Source organism: Varroa destructor, unplaced genomic scaffold, assembly GCF_002443255.2.
Source record: "Varroa destructor unplaced genomic scaffold, Vdes_3.0 BEIS01000002.1, whole genome shotgun sequence".
Taxonomy (NCBI): Eukaryota; Metazoa; Arthropoda; class Arachnida; order Mesostigmata; family Varroidae; genus Varroa; species Varroa destructor.
Genome location: NW_019211455.1, coordinates 16,928,356 through 16,946,784, shown reverse-complemented (window position 1 = coordinate 16,946,784; position 18,429 = coordinate 16,928,356). Strand labels below are relative to the sequence as shown.

The 18,429-nt window shown below is 44.1% G+C and overlaps 1 protein-coding gene across 3 annotated transcripts in view; it reads left to right on the top strand.

Annotated features, from left to right (window-relative positions):
- The first annotated feature begins 2,061 nt into the window (after nucleotides 1–2,061).
- Dhit (regulator of G protein signaling double hit) overlaps nucleotides 2,062–18,429 on the top strand; it is a 71,442-nt gene continuing 55,074 nt past the window's right edge. For 2 of the 3 annotated variants that reach the window (XM_022791341.2, XM_086981496.1), the window contains exon 1: nucleotides 2,062–3,880. In XM_022791341.2, coding sequence (XP_022647076.1) covers nucleotides 3,707–3,880 — 174 coding nt within the window. In that variant the 5' untranslated portion in view covers nucleotides 2,062–3,706. The remainder of the gene's footprint in view (nucleotides 3,881–18,429) is intronic. The other variant, XM_086981497.1, reaches the window with a different exon arrangement.

Sequence of the window (18,429 nt, the reverse complement as noted above, 5' to 3'; positions counted from 1 at the left end):
CCGCTCGATATCATCGCTACGATCAGCGTCGCTCTAAATGATATAGTAGTAATAATAATATACAAGCAGATGCAACATGCGAAATTAAATAATACTGCCACATAGTATTAACTGTGGTCTAGTGGCGAGCGCGAACTCCATACGGTCCCTCTGTGTGCTGCTGACTTTTGAACTGACTGATTGAACAGGAGTGTTCGAAGACGGCGTCGTTCGGCCTCGGCTAGTCTGTAACAGGAGCAGCAGCAATACAAATAGCAACAGTAGTTCTATCTATTAGGCCTCTGGTTTGAGGTAAATGACTAAAGGGACGCCACCAATAAACCAACCCGAGGGTTAGGCCAAGGACCAGCGCGTTCAAGCTAGGACCATTCACCAAACAATGCGTGACCTTTCGCCTTGTTGTTTTCGCCTGATGTGGTCATTGCTATCGTTGTTCTGTTATTTTGTTCTTCTACTCTGGTTAAGAATGAGTTTCGTCAAAGTCTGTTGGGTGGATTACGTCGTCGCTCAGCACTGGCCACAACGCCATCCGAGGTTTTCCGTCGGCGGCTCTCTCCATACGCTAGCAAGTACGCAGGCAGAAACATCGACAAGACGGTCGAGATGAGATGCGATTTGTGACAACGGGAAAGCAAACAAGTGAGAATGGAGATTGAATTATCGTATGTCCGCTGCCGCTGTGTAGACGCGCGCTAATGTCAACAAATGAGCGGTGATGGCCAATCCGATAGTACGGATCAGCTAGCATAATGACTTGGACGCACTTCGTCAATACGGTAGTTGCAGCAGTTTTCGATACTATTACTGATCATGCCCTCCGAACGGGTACGATGCAAAGATATGTTCATGGAATCAATTGGTAGCCATGGTGACACTTGCGGTAAATCCTGACGACTGCGGTACACTTCTATGGTCCTAGAGATGATTACGCCGCCGACGGTAGCGCCAACTTGAGCGGCTCGTCGACGTCGTTTCGGCCAACAAAAACAATTGTTTATCTAGACGTCTAGATACATCTGCTCAGCTGCCAGACCACATAAGCCTCACTTGGCACCCTTTAAGCGTTGCTGCCATTTTCGACCTCGGCCTCGTCATCGTACATAGAGCACAGGCGTCAGTCACTGTGAAATTGATGAATAATAGCTAAGAGCAGGCAGCAGGTCACCGTTAGTTACAGCGCTTTAACAAAATGGCTCCAGGAAGTACGTGCAGAGACAGCTGTGTCATTGTTCACATGACCCAATGTGACGATAACAACTCCATCGATCAGTTGTATCAATGCGGTAATAAGCTAGATAAAAGACGTATTGAATGCTATTAAAATGACTGAATAACTTACAAAAGTAAGAATTACTATTATTGATAGATAAGTTCCTCGGTAGGACCACTATAAGTGTGTGTGGCAGCGTCAGCGATACGAACGAAGCCGCGCGAGTGGAGCTGCAAGTGAGGCGTCCTACCACATGTCGTTACTTCTTCTTGGGAGCCAATAGCCGTGCTTCGATCTGTCACGCTCCTTTAAACTAGATTACCGTGCCTCAAACGACCACAAAAAACAGCACACGATAACAGCAACGGTAAAAGCTGGCGACCACAAGTATTGAGATTTGCAACCAAGATAAGCCAAATAGTTCTTTGCGTCCTCGATCTTGAGCAAACTAAACGACAATATTCAATAGCTAGACGATTTGCCAGTGTCTGCTGGTCGCCCACCGCCTCCCATCACCATCATGGGGCATAATCTCATAAAAGAGGTGGCGATATCAAACTATGATGGCAGTTGCTGTACCGACAGTCAACTAACATCAGTGCACACACTAAGCTTAACGGACAACCGCTGACGTTCGATAACGGGGCACAGGAAGCACAACGCTCATTCATTCACTTGCTCGCTAGGTGCCTGGCCCGCTGACTGGTGCTAGAACGCCTTAGCGGTTGTGGATCGATGCCTTTTATCGGTTCCTTTCGTGAGACCGCTACCGTCTTGTAAAGTTGCCTGCCTATGTCCCTGCCATTACGATCCTATATGCATACATACATACATACATATATATACACAAATAAACATGTGTATATATATACACACATATACGTGTGTATATATATGCAGATCTGTGCTTTAGCAGAAGTCGTGTGCCACGGTGGAGAGCGCTCTCGCAGGAAATAGATCGTCGCGACGTTGTTAGCATGCGCTCGACGTTGACGTGAGCGAATTGCGAGTGCTTGAGGAGGAAGGGGAGGAGCAGAGCGTCATCATAATCACCATTATCATCACTATCAAGAACGACGTCGTTTGTCGTCTTGATCATGGAAGCTGTGGAAACGATTATAGTAATGCTAGTGGCGTCTGCGGCACTGGCAAGAGTCGCCAGCAGCGGCCCAGCCGCTCTCGGAATAAGAACAGCGAGGAAGGTCGAGAGCCGCCAGTTAACGCCTGTGGCTCAGTTGGCCCGTACCGTTACTGCTCGCTTTCCGCCTGCGTTCTCTCCAGCTTGTCGGCTGCTATCTTGCTTGTATACTACGCTACTGTTAATCCGGTAGTTGGCCATCGCCAAAGCGAACCATAAGCGTGTTGATGAAAGTACGCTGGCCCGAATCTAGTATCGTCGAGTCTGATTGAACCCAATGTTCGACGGCCTGCGAGTTCCTACTTGGAGTGACAGGCTTGTTGCTGTCTGCGTACTTGATCCTTGGCTTGTGCGCTAGTGCTCGAGCCGTCGTCCCTTATGAAACGGTAGTCGCTGGGTAGACGGAGACGATACGACGACCATAGGTAAAAACAGCGGTTATGGGAGCTACTGAATCCTACTCACAGAGCTACACGGATAGCTGACTAGAAGCAGCATTACCTACCTGGCCGCAAATGTTATTAATAGTAACGGTGATGCTACTCGTAGTAACTACTACTTCTGCTAACTAGCAATTTGTTGTGCATCGCTATTGATTCGTTTCTTGGAAATGGGTGTCCAGAGATGGACGCTGAATGGCGTTTGTTAGCATTAAGCGGTAGCAGCAAGCTTTCTTCGTGGGTCAATGAAAGAAGAACGAAAATGAGACTGCATAGTTAGTTGGCGTCGTTGAACGGAAAATAAAGGAAAATGACAGACAACGTAACAACTACATTCGTCGATTAGAAGGCGTCAACATTACGTTAAAGTTGAATTTGTGTGCGAGCTCGCGACATGCATCACGCACACAGGCACGCAGTGTCTGATGAGTCGACGTCTGAAGTTGTGAAGAATTGTTCCAAATTGTGATATGTCAGTGCAGCAGTGGTTCACGAGGGTACAACTCAATTCTTGGACATTTTCATACTGAAACATTAGGATATTTGTGTCTACTACGGTATTGGCGTGAGTTGTGGATTTTACTGTTGATATAGGTTGGACGTAGTGCTTCAATCAAAGGTACGGTATGATTATCATCGCCAGACTGTCGTGTTCTATGGAGTTGCTGCAGCAGCTATTGCGTCCGAAGACCCGCTTTGTCGTACCGTGGATTTTCTTAGCGCAGTTACACTCCACTAATCGATCTAACTCGGGCAGTAAACTTTCGTGTAACGTGCAGCACGAGCTCTATCATAGACGGTCTACTAGCGTCGCCAGTTAACACGAGCAAATGGGTATGCCGATCGATTCTACGTCCATCAGACTCATCGCCGACATCGTCGCCGTTCTTTGAATCGCCAAAATTGCTCGTTGGTGACATGACTCGTCGGGAAAAGAAGCATCGAGACAGCAGCGATAGCCAGTACAACCTCAAGCTACGGAGTCTGCAGGAAACGCTACGATGGACGCCGACACTCATTTTTGCCATACGATATCAGCCGTGGAGTGTTCTCCCAGAAATTCAACGCCATCATGAGGAAGTTTACCGACAGGTACAGACGCATATACAGACACAGCTTTGTGCTCCACCTCTATTATCGCCACCTAACTATTGATATCAGTATTATTAAGAATTTGTACAGATCAACTGACGTTAAGCGAATAAGAATCAGAACAGTTAGATCAGAAGAAATATCTACCTGTGCCCATGCTCTAATATATTGCTTCTCTTGCTCCCAGAAGTCAGAATACAGAAACGACAATGAGCAGGTGCCTTGCTGATTCGATATGACAGGTCTACGTATTGACGCTGACGCTGTTGGGAGTGACCGGGACGGTTGCATTGGTTGATCGCGCGCGTCGGTCCTGTCTCAGTCTCCAACGTTACTACTAATACTGTCGTTAAAATTTTCAGTCAGCCTTTTAATTAAAGGAGCAACCGTAGAGGCAGGTGGCGTTGTGGAGCTAGGATCTTGATGCCAAACACATTTTGTCTGGAAACTGGCTGTTTGTTGATCCAGGAGCGAAGTCTCAATGGTAGTAACAGAAAAACACACGGGACCCCGGGGATAATGTTACTAGCTGATTACCTAGTGAGTACCTACCGCGGGCATGAATTGAAGGGAAAAGCTTATAGGCCAAATGCCTCTACTACAGATGCTCATTTTTGATTCTGTTGCAATTGTTAGATTGAGAAGTGAGCGAGGCTCGAATGGGCGCTAACATCGAATTTCTGTCGTAAATATCCAGTATTAGATCTATAACGTTTAACGTGGCCGTCACTGTGTTTTGGTTGTAGAGAACTATTTATTTGGCAACGAGCTGACTAACGTTCAAGCGTGCTGAGTGTTTCTTAAAGGCTAAAATAGAAGTCGTATGGATTTGGCCAGGGAGCTTTGCTTGTCGTAAGCTTTCGTGAATAACTACGCAGTGTTTACCATTCGCACGAATGTATGCCGCTGACAAGTTGGACAAGGCCTGCAGTTTATTCCAGGTAGAGTTAACGAAGCCGTGTTGGAAGTTCTGAATAGAACAGGTAACGTTTGTAGAGGGTCACATGTCAGATTGGCGAAAACTATCGACGTTTACGGAGAAGGAAGAGGAAACGAAGAAATATAACACTTGTGTTATTTAAAAAAAATAACTGAAAAAGCTTAAGTGTCCCTAAATGGTTATATACAGATCATGAATTGCTGTTCGACAGCAGCGAGCATAGCACGACTCAACAATGCAGTAGGCCTTATGCGATCACTGCTGATCGAAGCAGTTAGCATTGATCGCATTCAAAAACTGTGAGCCCTATTTACGTCCATAGTTCCAATACAATTGTTATCACTCGAGAACGATTACGTTATTTCTAAAGTCTACCCAAATCATCAATACCAATGATAGGAGTGGTTCCGGCCGGCCGGCCGGCCGGCCGGTCGGTCGGTCGGTCGGTCGGTCGGCTGTCAGCAACGTAACGAACCACGTGATTGACTTATGCCCACAAGGCATATTTCATTGGGGTCTGTTTTACGTTCTCCAAAAAGAACAAGGCAGCGGCTAGGTGCAGCTGATACGGCTGTTGATTCTCTGTCGTCGTACATTTTTTGCTAATGGTTTCTCGCTTTCCTGGCTGATGGTGCAAGTTACTGCTTCGGAGATGAAAAGCATTTGAACATTAACATAGCGTAGATATAATGGAAGTCGTGATAGTCGGATAAATGATACATATCCTCTTAACGATATCCGAAACCCAGAGGACTCCGCAGCATTCTCTTTCATCCTTGAAGTGGTCCCATGTCACGTTGGTAGATAAGAAAACACCGAAGCAATACCTCTATTCCTGTCCCCAGAGCTATTTGTCCTGCTAATTACTAAACACAAAAATACCGCAACTATCCCTCCGATCCAAACAAACACAGTTCGTTCTTATGTTAGATATCGTACGATAACACCGAGCCGGCCACGTAAGGGAATAAGAAGTGCGGTCAGTAGGCGGGCGTACGCTGTTTATCGATATAACGCAGACAGTTAGTAGAAACAAAAAGATATGTACGACCAGTTGATAGAAAAGAAGCGTGTCAAGATTATATTGTTCATCTTTCGTCGCGTGCCGCTCGAAAAGATCTCGAAATATAAAAATTACTTTCTGTTACACTATAGCCAATACATAATGACGTAAATATTACTGCCCAATATAACATTCTTAACAGGAGACGCCAAGCGGATATTGGGTGGGGGGTCGATTTCTTAATTGATACTATGCGCTGTTTTAAGGGGTTTGCTACTAGTTATGTTTCTAATAAACCCTTTTTAATCACACACGCACACGCACACGCACATACAAAAACAAGGGTGAACACTGTAGAGTGGAGTAAAGATTTGAGAAGAGAGAACAAAGCTGTTTAACTTGGATCGAGTGAGCCTTTAAAGTCAGTAACGTTTGCGGACAAACGTACATTACCCTCAACAGTGGCTACTCTAAATGGTGTGCGAATAGGTACAAAATCATTTTGCCAGCTTAAACACTGAACTTAATACAGATTAATGTTAGGAATGATGAGCAGAGTTTATAAAATGACCCTATTCTATCCTAATTATGCCTAGTCCATATTTTGCTGTCCATTACTTCTATTTGTTACTTTCTACCGCTCTTACGGTTTACAATCTTAACCCAAATATGACTGTCCTATCGAGTTATTATATTACCTGCACAACGACCTAGCTCGAGGGCGGAAATCCGCCATCCAAACCCTGTCATGTACGGTACTCGAAGACTGCTTGGACATCCTTAAGAAGCAACAAATGAATTCATAAATGACTGCAGCTATTTGTTGTATTCCGAGAATTTCCGTCATCGATTCTATTTGTTTTGGATTTGGATCGGGGAGCAAGTATCGCCACACATCATTTTCCCACGAGAGTCAAACGTCGGAATTATCTTCTCGTTTTGAAGCATTGAGGTTGGGAAAGGCACCTTTGAGGCTGATCTGATGAAAGTCTGATTGAAACGCCCATTTACGATAGTACTACAGTCCTAACATAAGCAATCGAGTAAACATGTCGATATAGTACAAATGCAACTAGCGTAGCCGCCGTTGTGCATCAGATGAATTGTCAACAATACTTTCCGACTTCAGAGAAGGAAAAACAAAGACGGATAGCAACAGACGAGGCATGAGTGAGGAAAAAGGCAACAATTAAGAATATTGTTTCATAACTTAATAGTAATAATAGTGGAAAAGAGGGCATAAAATTAACTTCTACCTAACTATTACTGCAAACATCTATAATAATCTCACTATATGCTTACCTGGTGCTGTTGCTAGGCCTAGGCTGTGAATTTTAAGCAGATCAGGTTTACTTTTGGCGTTACCAATGGTGGATGATTCAGTCTATGCATGTTGGCAATATTTAGCGTACGCAAGATGTTAGATAAAGCATTATATGGAAGTGACAAAAGGATTGTACCACGAAATCCATATATAAAGAAATTATGAAATGAAAAACATAAAGCGATCATTAAGAGTAGAAAAGCTTCGGGCACGGACAAAAAATCAGACAGTTATGATTATGATTATAACTTAAGTTGATGATTGGGCCATCTTATGCCATTGCCTTCAGGCATTACTTGCCAAGTGTCTGTCAGTAAATAGCTGTTTTAAAACCTAATCCGCTTCCACGCGTGTGCTTCAGTCGCTAGATTCCCAAACAGCTTTTACATTCGCCTATGCTTATGGTTACTTTTGCTGTTTCTACTATTAAGGCGATAACTGTTGAATGCCGAACAGCATATCATCAGTTGGCAGCGCTCGTGTGGTAACTTTAGTAACGATCGGTGTTAGTCGACCAACTTACAAAAACAAATTATTGCCCCTTGATGATGACGAGGATTGGCCGTGTGGCCCATTAAGAACATTTGTTAGCAAACCCTAATTCGCCCTTTGTTAACCTGCTGAAGTAGAGCAAAGGCTTGTCGTGCTTATTATCAATACTGGATGGCCTTGCCGGTCCTACAACCTCAAGGAACTCCCGTGTAACGTGCACAGGTCATATGACGACTCGGGTACAAGTTACAGTAAGCCCAAACAACGTAAGTTTGAGCGTCCACAGTTACCTTGAGTACAACTGTAGGTCGTAAGCAAACCTTCCAACACTGAAATTGAACAGAATTTAGCAACCCATGCGCTTTTTCCAGGCAACACTCGAAAAACGAAACAGAACAGAGCAACCCAGAACCATCGAAGCGTCCTATAGAGGGAAAAAAAATTTAAAAAATAGCGGTAGGCAAACTGAAATTCTACAGCGGAATTTACCCGTAATCTATTTAAGGGATGCAATATTGAAGCCTAATTAAGACGCTATTTGCATAATTGTAGTGATGAAAGTGGGCCTTGGTTATTCCAGAATGTTTAAAAGTCCATCTATATATATATCTAAACAAAATAGTGTTGAAAAATATATTAGTTTTCAAAATATCATTGGCCAACGTGATTATGTTGAGCATGCCCATCACCCGCTATTTAATTGCTTGATGATTAGCAGTGCCATTGGATCCCGATAGTTTCTGACAGAATTAGATCTGAACTTCACGTTGAGTAAGTACCTAAAGTTCTTAAGAACTTTAGGTACTTACTCAACTTCTTTGCTTCATCTGATCAAATGGCTGCATCGAAGATTTTTCTGTATGAACACAAGCTACACAAAAAATATTTCTTCCACCATAGAACTTCATTTCGTCCTGGATGAAGATGGGCTCAACAAACTATATAATGCTTAAGACCTTTTGAGGTAACTATTACTATCGTGGAAAATGTCAGAGGTTAAAGTGATAAGGCCACCGTTTCCAGGTAAAATTTACGAACCCAGCGATATGAAACAGATAATTGGACATACACACTAGATTTGCCTCGCTGCATATAACTACCTTAACGTTTAGAAGGTATTCAGCAAATATTATCTAGCAAGCAGCTTCTCGTCGTTGAAGTCACTCGATGATCTCCACTCACTTTCAGATCATCTGTCATGTTTTATCATTGATATTCGGTCGTCGAAAGAGTTCGAAAATTGGAAGCATTACCTTTTTTTATTATAGTATTACCAAACTTTATATGCAGCCATTTTGATCGATGATTTTTATTCAATTAATTATACGGTGGATAAAATTTCCTATCCAACTTCTCGCGACTTTTGTTCAATAGTTCAAGACATATCTAGTATGGGCATTGTTACGGCGGAGGACGACGCGTTTTCTGTTCACAAGCTCCGGTCGATTTTTCAGTAGTTCGCTATTAACTGTAGATAGTAGAAATCTGAAGGTAACAGAAACTCATAACGCATGATTCCTTTCCAAATCCACTAAACACATAGCATCATGTTATTTGGCGTCAATCCTGCTTTTGGCACCGATGGTAGAACACATTCTTTTTGTTATTTCTACATTACCGCCGTACGTTATCGATCGCTCATCACCTGTTATTAACAGCGGGAAAGCTACTCGAGTTGGTCACGGCAGATCCAAAAACGATCGAGCAAATTATCTCGCTTCAATATGTTCAGTATCCAAATAGCCGGCCTTCTTCTAGTGGTTTAGAATCTGTTAGTAATGAATGTTGAATCTGGCAATCACTGACGTTATCACCTTGCGCCATACCCTGATATCAGTTTCTCCTGTAAATGATCGATTATTTCGAAGTTGAAATTTACAGGACAAAAGCCATCGAACCATCCTTGGGTCGTTCTTTCCAATAACATCTCTATCATAATCAACGCTAATTCTCGTCATACGCCTAGACAAACTTTTGTGGCTTTTATTTATTAGAAAGAATTGTAGAATATAACCAAGTTGTTTGTGGTACTCTACGCTAGATGAAAGTAATAGGCAATCATCTTATCTCGGCTCTCAAACGTGGCCTGCGCCCACCCGACACTGCTCCCATTGCATGAGATATGTCATTGCAGAACTGCTACTAGTCAATACTTTTTCGTCAACTAGTACCGTTAATTTATCTGTTGTTTTAAACCTACGAAAAATCATATCGCACGGACGATACGACCGATATCAGCAAGCACCACACTTAAACGGAGGTTCATGTTTGTCAAGATACAAATAATCCCAAAATCTATGTTCCACATAAATAAAAGATCCGCTATATCTATGATCCGTGATTTGCCTACGCTTGTACGTACCTTCGTTAGCTGACACGTCGTCTAATATAGGCGTACTGATTTGAATTATGAACCTCACGAACCAAATTCTGATCGCTGCCTATTCTAACTTGATATCATTTTCCTCTCCAACCTCCGCACTTTTGTGACGTAACGAAGTAACGTAACCTAAGACACGCGTCAAAGCTGACGCGTTGGTAAGCCTTCAGTGCGATTGGAAGCGATGAGTGCCTGAGGCTCTTTACTGTCTGGCCAGTGGAAATGTGCCAACCCTATAAAGACACAGGCAAACGACCCGCTGCTGATTCAGAGAACCTACTGGTGTTGACGCTCTTGGAAGATGAACGATGTCGCAGCCCCCGCTGCCAAACATTGCCGTTGTTAGCGCCGGTGCGAACACTGTCTTTCCTTGATTCTTTACTCGGAGGCAGAAGGGAAAAGACGAAGTAAAAAAAAGTCCTTCATCTATCCAGACGCCCTTCTCCGTTGCCACCTCGCACTGCCTCGTTCTTTTGGCCGGCTTCGTTCGGTGACGCTTTCTGCTCAGATGGTGATTGCTGTGTCGTCTGGGAAACCTGCCCTATATCATTCGTCTACTCTCATTTTCCGTCTACGAAAATCTCCGAGCCGGCGTCCACTTTGAAATCAATGTTGCAAACAACTCGCATAGGTTTAACCAGCTGGTTTATTCCCATTCGTAGCCTGCCCATGGCCGGTCCAGCTCGGTTGCCGTTGGTCGTCGTCTGTTCTCTTTGGAAGCTCGATTTCTTTTAGCTTCTGTAGCGATGCTGCTAGTGATGGAGAAAACATTCTTTGTAGCGCGCCCTATTTTTTAAATTTTTTCTCCTTCCTCTCACTTTAATGCGAGCGGTTCTTCGCGGGATCCCTTCATAATTCGTCATCCGCGCCAACTCCTTTTGCCCTCTAGCCGCCATGCTGTTTGCGCCTTTCTGAAGGTCCTTTTCACATAACAAAGCTGTTCTTGCAGTGGAAAACAGCAACACCAGTACTTTTATGTCTCAATGGTCTTTCGGCAACGTTCATTCATTTCTTGCCCCACAACCTCCATCTAGTTACCGTCTCAGTCCTTTTTGTGTTTGTCCCATTTTAGTTAACCTTGTAACCACTTTCATAGTTCTCACCGCAGCCGAACCTTTCGACCAGCCACCGAGCGCTGTCGATCGTCGAATATGTTAGGGTGTCGTATATTTAAGCGTTAGAGAAAGCAACAGCAGCCATGGGTGCGAAGGTGCCGATGTATAGCCTGTGTGACTGTTGTTGGTTTTGTCTGAACGCTCGAGTTCAAGACAGAAGCTGGCAGCAGCCAAACTTGTGGACCTGGTCGGCCTGCTCGATGTCAGGACCACTGCTGTGGTCACTGCTCCGTTGGAATTTAGCTTAATTTGGCAGATAGACAAAATGGTATCCCACACCATAAATTAATAACCCCACTCTAAATCTATCAAATCACTATAGCACATGACAACACATGTCTCACCCTTCGTCCTGTGCCAGCAGAATGCGAGACCCGAGCTTGAACTCGCCTTCCGGCCTTGCCACCGTCCATTGCATTAAGAAACCCTTTTTGATTGAGAGCTTGTAAACTACTTGTGTCTGAATGTCTTTATTTACTCTCTATATGCGCATCCAACTCAGCAATGCACATTGGTTCCAAGTTTTTGCTTATCTAGGACCGGCTCTGGTACGTAGGACTCAGTGTCTTTGCAATGCGGAGGTCAACCGAATTTCAGTGTTTGGCAGGGATCATAGTACATGGCCCGCTAGTGCCTTCGACGTCACTTTGAGGCCAGCTGCCTACAAGGTTGGCGACAGCCGCAGTGGCACCGACAGCGGTCTGCCTCCTCTCAACGGATGTTTTTCCAACCCCAGACCTTCTACTTACGCGCTTCTGTTATCCGCCGTTTGCTGCCTCCCCCCTTTCTCCCCCATTGCTCCGCCCTCATCGTCCTTATTATGATTAGCATCGTTAGCATCAATGCACGAAGCAGTAGTAGTAGCATGCGTGCGTTAGATACGTGGCTTAACTGATCCATCCGTCCGGGTGGAATCGGTTTAACTCCTGCCCAACCGATATCGATAGCTGACCTGAGACACGCTCGGACGCAAGCGCACATGCGTGCATACATACAGAAGCACGGTGAGCCCGCGGCGTTGCGGTCTGCCACCCATTTTCCTTTTAACTTCTTCCAAATGATCTCAGCCAATTTTATTCCCTTCGAATCTTTGTGGGGGAAGGATGAACAAATATGTAGTAGCAGCTGACAAACGGCAGTCAAAGTACCACCCGAAGTAAAAGTTGCCACAGATGCGAGTGGAACAGGCGGACGATCACCTCGACCCTATCAGAAAAATAACTACTCTGCGCGCACCGCTGTCTTCTAGCCCCAGGGTGCCCAACGAGGCGTGGCTTGCCCAAGCCTCAAAAACACGCCAAGCGTCATGGCAAATACGTACACTTTGTTGGCAATTCCCAGGTGACGTTGCTTCGAAACAACAGAACAGAGGCGATTCGCGTAACGGCAGCACAACTGGGCTACGCTGGGATAGAACTGTTCCGAAAGGAATTGGCTCCCTAAGTAGGTGCTCAAGAGGCAAGCGGAAACGCACCGACTAGAATAACTAGGTGAGAAGAAGGCAAAACAGTAGAAGCGTGACATAGAATGATGAAGAACTCAAGAGAGCACTTGATAAATTTCGAGTTGCTGTAAAGGATGAAATACAGTTTTATACAAAGATAAATTAGTAATTAGCCTCGATTTTCGATGCCGCTGCCGTCCAGGGCTAAAACTGTCAGGACAATTTTACCACTCACTTTTTTAATAAGATGCGTGTTTCTCAATTCACTAATGCGGGTCCCTGGCGCATTTCCCACAACCTTGGCCGTTTCAAATTCACAATCAGTTGCGACCTTATCGTTTTTATGAACGTCTCGCGAGAGACTCGCCCGTTCATGCGAACGAAAGATTTAACAGTTCGACAACTATTCCGCTGCGTTTTGCCTGCCTGCTATAATCATTGAAGTATGTACATCTGAATGCGTTCGGCACTTGGACCTGCTAGCAAAGGCAGCAGTTCCTACCCTGTTTTCAAAGCGGAGCTAAAGAAGAACCATAGAATCGAGGGAGGTATACGTAAAAAGCACGAGTAACCGAAGGAAATATGCAAAAGATGCATCTTTAGGTCTGGATACTTGCAGAAAGCCGATCGACTCCATCTGCTCATCGAAAAAATAAAGAAAAAGGTAAGGGAGGAAAAGGGTCTTTCACCTATTGCCCCTATATAGTCTTCTGAAAATTTTAGTTCCTCTTCCTAATAAGCAAGTCGTCTTGATATTTGTCAAATGATTTGTGGTACTCTCCAGATGTGACTAAAGTTCCTGCTGGTATAGTATCTATCGCAGTCTGTGAGATGTGATTCGGCTGTCTCAGCTTTCCCCGTTTCGTTCAGGACGAACGAGGGAGTTAGTCCTTTCTTTCAGGTAGACATGCGGGAGAAAATGCGTTTTCTCACGCATGTCTACCTGTCTCGACTTTAACAAACTCCGTAGAGCGTATCCTTCCTCTCTTCATCTGAAAATGCCGTCAAGTTCAGCGAATCGGTTTGTTGCGACAGAAATTCTCGACCGTGTGGCGTATAACGAGTTGGGTTCCATTGCCTTTGTCAATGCACTATATCGAGCCGAATCACTTTTTTTTTGTGTGTGTCGCATACTTACATTTCAAAGGGAAAGGTGTGTGTGGCAGAAGGGGGACAGTCCTCTAGGGAGGCTCACGCCTAGTCGAATGTAAGGGGCCTAGGCCGAGCACGTGCGCCTTTAAGATCCACATCATGGGATTCGCTCTATCTGGGCATAACTAAACTAATATCAGTACTATCCGGTTGCTTGCTTCGCTGAGCCAACGCCAGCAATCCACTTTGATAGCCGTCGCATCTATCTTGCAGTTGAATCCGCTGTACTTATCTGAAGAAAATCAACCCATTGCAACTCCGATCATAAAGTTTCGTGTCCTTAAGTTCGAGTCCGCTTAGCCTGAGTAGGGCTCGTAGAGTTTGTCTTTACATTCGGAATTTCCACATCCCGTCGCAGGATCAGAAACAGTCGAGAAAAAATAGAACGAGTACAAAAATACATCGGTCTCAGGATGACTCCCTTTTTTTCGTCTCCGAAGCGTTTCTGCATGCTTAGAACTACAACGGCGCTGAGGTCTGGTTCCTTGGAGGGAGCCCGTCGACTCCACCTGCTCACTGCAACTCTCTTATGCCCCCATTTGTGTACGTGTACAAAACTGCGGCTACTCGTTACGAAAATCTAAGCATGTGAGAAACAAGAACAGTTATATATGGAGCAGTACATGAAGTCGGGCGGAGCGACAGCGTGTGATGGAAGCCTCTGGGATCGTCTGAGTCTACAGTGGACCAGAACAGATCACGTACCAATGGAAAGAGCATGCGACTTGACTCGATGTCAGCACAGTAGGTCTAGCGTACACTGAAGACAAGAGGGAACAGCGAAATCTCGAGAACAGCGGTTACCGCTGCTCAGCGATTGCGGCGCCACCAAGTTCGAGTCACATATTTCAAATGTAGCTTATTGTAACTTGTAACCTGTCACGTATATAGATAGCGCAAAACTACACGTGTCTGTCTCGGTCAGAATCCATTCCTTGAAAATGACCTGTAAACGTAGTTCGTCACATTTTACTCGACACTTGTGATAACCTGTGAGGCGCATGCGAAACGTTCGCGCAGCCGCTAAAGCATAAAACGAGCTGAGTTCATTCCTCGAGCTTAACTTACTAAGTAGTTAGAGATTCAAGTTATGTACAGTAGTCGAACACTTCATCAGCGCGAAATGAAGTGTATACAAGCTCGGGTTCGAACCTATCACGTATCTCGCAAGTTTAACAGGCAAACACGCTACCCATCACAGGGGCGAGCTTAATGTATTGTTTGCTCAACGCTTATGGTGCAAATATATATATATAGAAAATAAAAGTATATTTTTGGGTGTTCCTTGAACCGAATTGGATTAGAACTTGAAGGGCACCAAACTGCTTCTCCTTGACAGGTATCCTCCGTAGGAAACCTATTTCCAGCATTGTGGGACCGTGTTGACGGATATATTCCGAAACTCGTCCAAACTCGCTTTCACTGAAAAAATTATTATAATACGTATCTCATGGACTTGTGGGCGTTCGTTTTCTGTCTCTCTCGTAGACGTCTTCATTCCCTTGGCTAATTCTATGCCATCCTGTATTTTATATGAGTACAGCTCGGGTTTTTCTATTTCTCAGTAGATAACTTAAATTAATATGAGCTGCCACATTCTTCTCACAGAAACAGTCCGTGTAATGGGCTAACGTAGTCTCATCTGGCACTCCTACAATGACTGTGGTACCGACAAGTCACGCAGTTACCGCTTCATTTGTGATCAACCGAATTGAAGATTTCCACTTGACTCGCGGCATCAGCGATAGCAATAGCAGTAACATCCAATCTTCTCTTGGGCCTTACGGACAGGAATTCTACAACAGAGATGCGCTACTTCCGGCCTTCGATAAAACTCAAGAAGAGCGCTTTGTACTCGCTAAGCAGCGTTCGTCCCACGTTGGCGTCTATTCCTTTTTGGTTTTTCTTCTGTCCTTTTTTCCATCCCACGTTAGTATTCACTCCAGCATGCTACTTATGCGTCTGTTCATGGTTACCTCAGTTCCTTATGACGGTCTTCCCGGCCACACCACGTTCATAGTGGATGTAGAAAGTGGGTGAAGTAATCGTAACGAAAGCGTTGGCAGGGAAGGGGACGAGGATAGGTCGAATCTGGAAAGGTTTGTAAAATTCCTAGACGCTGTTCCATGTATCCTACTCACATGTATCTACACGAACTGTAACGTTTCTCCTCGGTAGCGTAACATTGCGTTGGTAGATTAAAAGGCTACATCGCCCACGACCTAGTCAGGACTTAAGGACTCATCCAGCGACAGAAGTGCCCGCAACCATAGATGATTGCTTTTTTCAAAGCTTGCATTTTTAATATAGTGAATTCAAAATTTAGTCGAATAATAAACATATTTGTTAAGGCGACTAGCCCAAGAAAGAAGGATTCAAAGATAGACGACTCTGCAAGGTAGTGAGTTGTTACGAACAAATGAACTAAATCATTATGTTTAAGAAACTATTGACTCTATGACGTTATCAGTGTAAACTAGTAGAGGTGGCTGTGCAAAAAAAGGACGTCTCATAAAACTTCAGGATTCTAGCTAGTGTTCCGATCGAAGACATATTTAGGTTACACCAGTTACGAAGAGGTTGTAAGCCTATAAGAAAGTTAGTCTGTATCAACAGACTGCAACAATATCGATCGATTGGGGAAATAAACAGGCATATGACAAGCCCCGTTATCTTTAGATGTTTTGAAGAATGGCTTCTTCATAAATGGCAAGTTAGGGTGTGACCAATAAAAAGCTTCTAAAGCTATGACAGCCTAACTAATCAACAGATAATTCGCAACAACGTTCGTCACCTTCGGCACATAATCAGTTGTAATCATTCTTCTGACACTGGCCGAAGTAAAAGCTGTCTCTTTTCTAGCCAACTCTTTATTTATATAATCGATTATGGCGACATTCAGACAAGTGGACAGTAAAGGGCCGATTCGCCTACATGTCCGACCAACGACCGGCTTCTCGCTCGCTGACACGCCAACAAGGTCTTCGTGTCTCCATCAAGCTAGTCAAACCAGTCGAGTATTAATCCTTGATCGAGCGCCATTCGACTGTATAATCACACAATATAGCTCGTGTCGTACACAGTGTATAATCGCACCTTATCCGTTGTCTGGCTAAATCTTGGCCATGACAATCCTCAGCCAAGTGATGATCAAACACTAGACATCGGGAGTCGAGAGGCGATTCGCAGGAGTACTAACTGAACTTGAGTATGCGTAAGACGTCCGAGCTGTGAACTAATTCGGGGACGAGGAGACCATATTTAGTGTCCCCTCATGTAGAGGAGCTGTGTGCCGTAGCCAACTCCTACAATGGTACAGCCAACAGAGAGTGTATGGAAGGTCTGAATACTACTATGCAGAGGTGTTAGGTTGTTTGTTCTTGTTTAGAACGTTAGTTAATTGTTGATATTCAGCAGGTTGCTAACTTTCTGTTGTTGTAATCATTTCTCATTGGGTCCGAATTGCCGTTGAATCGTAGAACATCAATACGCATCTTTCATTGCCCTAGTGTATGACAGCTGACGAGAAACGATATACTGACGTGGCGTGTAAACAATACAGTGTGGGACATTGTTTCGATAGATTTAGACTTTAGAACCTAGAAAGCCAGCTCTCTTTCCGAGAAAAACAAAAATCAACTATTATCCGATCTTTCCGCGCTGCATCATCCTACCAGAACTAAAAGCTTTCCATCTTGCCTGAAGTCGGCTTTTTACATTGTTGGCACATTTTCATGCGGCTTCTGATAAAATCTGAGGAAAAACTTCAGAAGGCCAACCAAAAGATTCTAAACTGGATCTGGATTTGATAGTTGGGAACAACCATGCAAATTCGTCAAAAAAGTCGGTACATCTAGGTTGATGATACAGCATTTAAAAGCTATTCTAAGCAACAGAATATCGGCTGTCAATTCGGTGGTCTCAATGGTTGCAACAGTTGATCGTCTTAACGCTTTTTGCTTTGGTTTACGCTCTGCCGTTGTAAGCCTTTGCATTTTTAGGACTTTTGATCTATTGTCAGCTTAAAATTTCGCGGGAGTTTTTTGAACGTAGAACTTTAACGAGTATACAGCTACCAATCTTGTTCGATACACGGCTAGCTGTTATTAAAAAGGTATTTTTAAAATAACTACTTGGTAGTTTAGGTTTAGAACTGAAACTGTAATCGCGGTGGACGATGGTTATGTTGAGGAAAAACGACCGTTAGAGATGACACTTTTAGCAAACGAAAAAAATAAAATGAAGAAATATCCATATTTGTTTAGATACAGTCTAACGGACGAACTTGGCTACATAGAGAATGGCTAATTCCATCCAGAGACGAGACCTATACTATTACGTCCCTTTAGGAAAAACCGGTCTGGTGGCCATATCTCGACCGGAGTCACTTAATTGTCTGTGGTGCGCAGTTAAAACGCACTCGCCTTTATAGAGAGAAACGTCACGGCAGACGATTTAAGAGGAATGGCAATTACGATCCATGATAACTGTAAAAATTGGAAAAGAGTCTCATAAATAGCACGGTAATTTACAAATGAGCTACTTATCTGATTCGTGCACTATAACTATACGTGCTGAAGGTGCACGAAAAAGTACGAAAACGAGAGACCTATCCTAAAAATCAGAGCAACATAAGTAGGTTCGAGTGGCAGGTTTTAACCAATGTATATCGAACTTCTAGTTGAAGCTCACTATGCAA